General features: G+C 38.5%; 2 protein-coding genes across 3 annotated transcripts in view; one reads left to right on the forward strand and one right to left on the reverse strand.

Moving 5' to 3' along the window:
- Positions 1-5,248, forward strand: part of LOC110030198 — a 62,504-nt gene that overhangs the window by 25,773 nt on the left and 31,483 nt on the right. For both annotated transcript variants that reach the window (XM_020732800.1, XM_020732799.1), the window contains exons 3-5: positions 2,604-2,709; positions 2,798-2,896; positions 3,006-3,071. In XM_020732800.1, coding sequence (XP_020588459.1) covers positions 2,604-2,709; positions 2,798-2,896; positions 3,006-3,071 — 271 coding nt within the window. The remainder of the gene's footprint in view (positions 1-2,603; positions 2,710-2,797; positions 2,897-3,005; positions 3,072-5,248) is intronic.
- LOC110030195 (zinc finger protein BRUTUS-like) overlaps positions 1-5,248 on the reverse strand; it is a 94,488-nt gene that overhangs the window by 9,415 nt on the left and 79,825 nt on the right. The window lies entirely within an intron of this gene.

A 5,248-nucleotide genomic window follows, 5' to 3' on the forward strand; every position in this document is an offset into this window, starting at 1 on the left:
CCTCAATGGCGTCGACGGCAACCTTCTAGAGAATTTGTCCTGTGGCCTCGGGAAAAGCTCGCCGTCGGCAGCGTCGATGGCGCCGTCGGCGTCCTAATGCAATTCTCCAAATTCGCTCCTTTTTGCTCCAAATTCGTTTTTTTTTGCATATTTTTGCTCCATTGACCTTAATTCATCATTCCTGCAACAAAACATTAAAAATATTTTTCTTTAAAGTGTAATATCATTAAAAATAGTATAAAAGAGGTTCGAAAATCTCAATATATTTTTCTTTGGTTAATTCTCCTGTCGCGCTTTGAGAGGAAGAGTTTCATGCTTCATGTGGTGGTGATATCTGAAGACCCCCTGACGATCATCATAAGTACTTGGGTTTTGGGGAGGCAATGCTAACTCTACTCGAAGATGAGCGGACTTATTGTAGCTTTTGTACAAGTATATGTTGGTATTTATAGCATTTTTGATCATTTGATATGGTATTTGTAGATGAAGATAATATATTTCTTTGTTTCTTCCACGGTTGTTGTGGCTTCTTAGTTGTGCAAAATTATGCAATTAAAGCTAGCAGTCTCTCTTTCATGTGAGGGGTCTTATAGTCAAACTGACCGGCTCGATGAGATGAACCTGATGATATCAAAGTCATTCCAATCCGAGTCAAATCAAGCCAGGATCAAGTCATTAAATCATTCTTGGAAGATTTTCGGACACATTTGGAAGGTCAAACGATTATCGATTCTAGTAAGTTTATAGTCGAATCGAGCGTCTTGACAAGACGAATCCAACAAGCACAAGATTGCGCAATTTCGACATCGTTAAGGCACTCAAATGTCCATTAAACATCATTTAATCAGAGGAAGCTTTCCGGACCATCCGATCAAAATGATTTATATTCATGCAATAATGACACCTAGGACGCTATAAATAAAACCCGACCCCTCACATGAAAGAGAGACTGGAAGCTTCAGAGAGAACTGGAACGAGGACAAAATTGTGAAACCTTTTGAGATTGCGGTGAAGTTTGCCCCCCATATTGAAAAATGCATCGAATATGATCTTCATGATGTGAACGAGGTTACTTCTTCGATTGGATGAAGTACATCATTGGGAAAGGAAGTAGATGCTCGTTGTCCTCGTTCCAGTTCTCTCTGAAAGAGAGACTGCAAAATTATGCAATGGCTGCAATTAAAGCAAACTTCTTAGCTTTTGTCCTCGTTCCAGTTCTCTCTGAAGCTTCCAGCCTCTCTTTCATGTGAGGGGGGTTTTATTTATAGTGTCCTAGGTGTCATTATTGCATGAATATAAATTATTTTGATTGGATGGTCCGGAAAGCTTCCTCTGATTAAATGATGTTTAATGGACATTTGAGTGCCTTAACGATGTCGAAATTGCGCAATCTTGTGCTTGTTGGATTCGTCTTGTCAAGACGCTCGATTCGACTATAAACTTACTAGAATCGATAATCGTTTGACCTTCCAAATGTGTCCGAAAATCTTCCAAGAATGATTTAATGACTTGATCCTGGCTTGATTTGACTCGGATTGGAATGACTTTGATATCATCAGGTTCATCTCATCGAGCCGGTCAGTTTGACTATAAGTTTGCTGAAATGGGAACTTTGGATGAGTTTTTATCAATGTTTGAACATTGCTTACTTAAAATATTATCTCGAGATTTGTGTCATGCTTCAAGATTCGTGCTGGATAATGAAAATTTGTTGGTGGCGTGTCAAAACTAATAAAAGAATAATAAAGAAAGATGGAGAAAGAATGACCTTTTTGCTTAAAAGTTTTTTGGTTGAATTTGTATTTTGATATGCTGAGATTTGAAAAATGGCTTTACCTCAGATTTAGGAAAAAAATATTACTTGAGGACAAGATAGGTGCGGATTTAGCGGTAAACACTACAATAACATCACAATACCACCAAATACCACAATCTGTATGTATGGATTCCACAAGTAATATTCACTCCAGATTTAGATGAGATAAAGTATATTTTTTGATGTAATTACTGTTGCTCTTTACTTTATTTATAATACCATGCCAGGAGTAATGCATGCAGTGGAACTCCGAGTCATTTATTTGTTGATGGGTTTGGGGAAAAACATTTCGAATATTTACTGCTTCTAGTAGAAAATTACTGTTTTTACAAACCGTTCATTATTAGTTTTCACTCTTATTCCTTTTTTTCTTTCGATTTGATAAACTAGCATGATGTTTGAGATCAGTCTGAGTGAGAATTGTATTAACTTTACATGCCCTTTGAATAATCATGAAGATGAAAATTGATTATTTTGTTAGAAGTGCCAGAATAGTCCCCTGACTATTTACGTGGAGTCATTTTAATCCTAGAGTCCATAAAAGTATGAAATTAGTTCTCAAATCCTTTGAATTAGTCCCCACTGATGACTTCTTGAACTCCATTTAAAAGAATTTGGGACCAAATTTACAATTTTATCGACTATGAGATTAAAATGACCACCGTCAAAGAGTCAAGGGATCATTTTGACACTTTTCTATTCTATTAATCACATGTTTCTACATGATTTATTGTTGGTTGTTATTATTGAAACTTTGAAAATCATGATCTCTCGAATCATTTTACAGGAGAAACTTGGTTTATGCAGCCAATCGAGATGCTGAGAAATCATTCAAGAAGACTCTAGAAGTCGATAGATTAATAGATACACTAAGAGTATCCAATCCTGGTGAAGTAAGTTTAGCGAGATTATGTTTGTTTATGATCATTATTTTGATAAAAAACAAGGCTAAGGCTTTGGAGTACTTTTTTTTTTTTACAGCTAGAACAGGTTGTTGTTGAAAATGTGCTGGCATTCAACGAGGGTTTCTGGATCAGGCTTGCGGCTAGAATTGAAACTTGTAAATCAGATGATGATAAAGCATGGCTTTCTTCTTAATTGGTTTTTTATTTTGCATCCATTCCTTCTTGTTTAAATATTTTTTTTCTTGTTCGAGAATGTTGTAATTTTGAGTTTAATATTGTAGCAGAAAGATTATGAGGAGTTAGCTGGATCAGTGATGAGCATAGTTGACCGATTGGTCCATAAAACTAACGTAAGTATACTATAATGTTACAGTTTGTATCGTTACCATTTGCAGAAGACGCGTTTAAGAAATACTTCTTTCTTGGTCTTAAAATTTCCTGAGAGCCAACCCTAAGAATTTATTTATTTATTTTAAGATTTACATACATTCCACTCTATATAATTACATATCTAACACCTATGCTTCAATTTTTACATACTGCCACCTTACGTATGCTTGAAAATGTGTAATTCACTTTTTTACGGTTAAAATAGTGGCAATTCTGATGTGATATGAAATATTTAGGTGGTATAAGTATAAAATGTAAAGTTTAATTGTTAGATGTGCAAATACATAGGAAATTGGGTGGCATGTATGCAAATACCTCTTTTTTATGATGTAGATGGATAAGTTTTAGATACGCTTCGGAACAAATGTCAGCCAGCAACCACGATGAAACGACGATAGATTGATGGAAATAATTCAAATAAGGGCCGCCCTTATGAAATACAAATGAAAGCAAGCTAGATACATGGATAATCTACTATTCGAGAGGTAGATCGGCTCTCCCACAACCCTAGAAGTCGCTAGGATCGCCACAAGAAGAAAGAAAACCAGTAACCAACAAAAATATACATTAAGAAACAAACCCTATGTTACTCTCTTTAATAGAATCCTCTCACAACATTTCAAAAACTTTCTTTTAAACCTTCCCTCCTAATTCCTTTAATTTCTCCTCTTTGAATAAGTGATTAAGGCCCCTTTGGGACCTCTTTGCTCCCTGCCTTTTTCGGTCGCAGCATCCAGCCACTTGCGTTAGGCTCCTTCTAGCGGAAGCAACCCGACTCCATCTCACGGAAATGACTGGCCCACCTGGCCGGTTTGATAGTGCTCGACTGGTCTCTTCTGGAACGGTTCACATATAAGCATAACATGACTCCCATCCCAAAGAAGTACTTTGTTCTCATGGCGGAAGGATGAAAATTGCTTGTGGATCACCTCGTAGAGCTCCCACGTTGCTTCGTAGTTTGGTTGCTCTTTCCACTTGACCAAAACTTCCTTTGCTCCTCTTACTCCTCGACGCACTCTTTCGATCTCGAACGACTCCATGATCACCTCCAAATCCTCTGTTAGCGTCGGCAGTAGTGTAGGTGAGGGTTTATGATCTCTAATCACACTTGGAAGATCGGGTGTAATGTGGATGATGACAGCAAATTCAAACGGTTGGCGACTGCTCCGATGCGTTCCATCATCTCATAAGGTCCAAAATATTGTGGTAACAACTTCTCTCTTATCCTCCTAGTTCAAATGACACCTCTCTATTACGTTCGTTTGCCTTCCTCTTCATGATTTGTTGAGCTATAAGTGAATGCCCCTTGAGATCTGCTAGTATCACATCCCTCTCCTCCAAGTACTGATCAACGTTGGATACTGGTGTGGTTCTATGCCCATAATGTATTAAGTGAGGTGGATTTCACCCATACATTATCTTGATAGGAGTTGTTTGTGCTGAGGTGTGATACAAAGTATTATACCAATATTCGGCTCATGCAATCCACTTAGCCCATAGCTTCGGTGTATCAGATACAAAACAACGTAGGTATGTATCTACAATCATGTTGACCACTTACGTCTATCTATCGGTCTAGGGATGATATCTGGTGTTTCTTTCAAGGACTGTCTCTTGTAACTTGAATAACTATTTCCAGAAGTGACTGAGGAACACCTTATCCCTATCCAATTTAATCAATTCCAGCACCCCGTGCAAACAGACCACTTTTTGAATAAACATCGCTACGACTGAGACCGTAGTGTAGGGATATCGCGCGAGAATGAAATGTGTGCACTTAGGCGATCATCGACCTCCATACTCGCTATGAACCCTTTCTGACTGTGGAAATCTCTCGATAAAATCCGTCGTCACTTCTTTCCAAATTTTCCCTGGCAATGCCAATGGCTCTAGCACTGTCGTTGCAGGTCCCAAGCCCGGATGCGAGGGTTGCGTTAGGTAGTCGACAACCATTTCGACAGCCAGCGTAAAACTTGTCGAAAAAATCATGATATGAATCCTTTTGATCTTTATGTAAGTGCTAAGGCGCCCCTGGAAGCGACGCACTGTATAGCCTGAGTACAATGAAAAGTGTGCAGGGGCCGCTACACCGGCGCCCGGGGGGAGTGTTAAATAAGCAAGGGTTCCCACATTACGG

Source organism: Phalaenopsis equestris, unplaced genomic scaffold (genome assembly GCF_001263595.1).
Source record: "Phalaenopsis equestris unplaced genomic scaffold, ASM126359v1 Scaffold000672, whole genome shotgun sequence".
NCBI classification, from domain to species: Eukaryota; Viridiplantae; Streptophyta; class Magnoliopsida; order Asparagales; family Orchidaceae; genus Phalaenopsis; species Phalaenopsis equestris.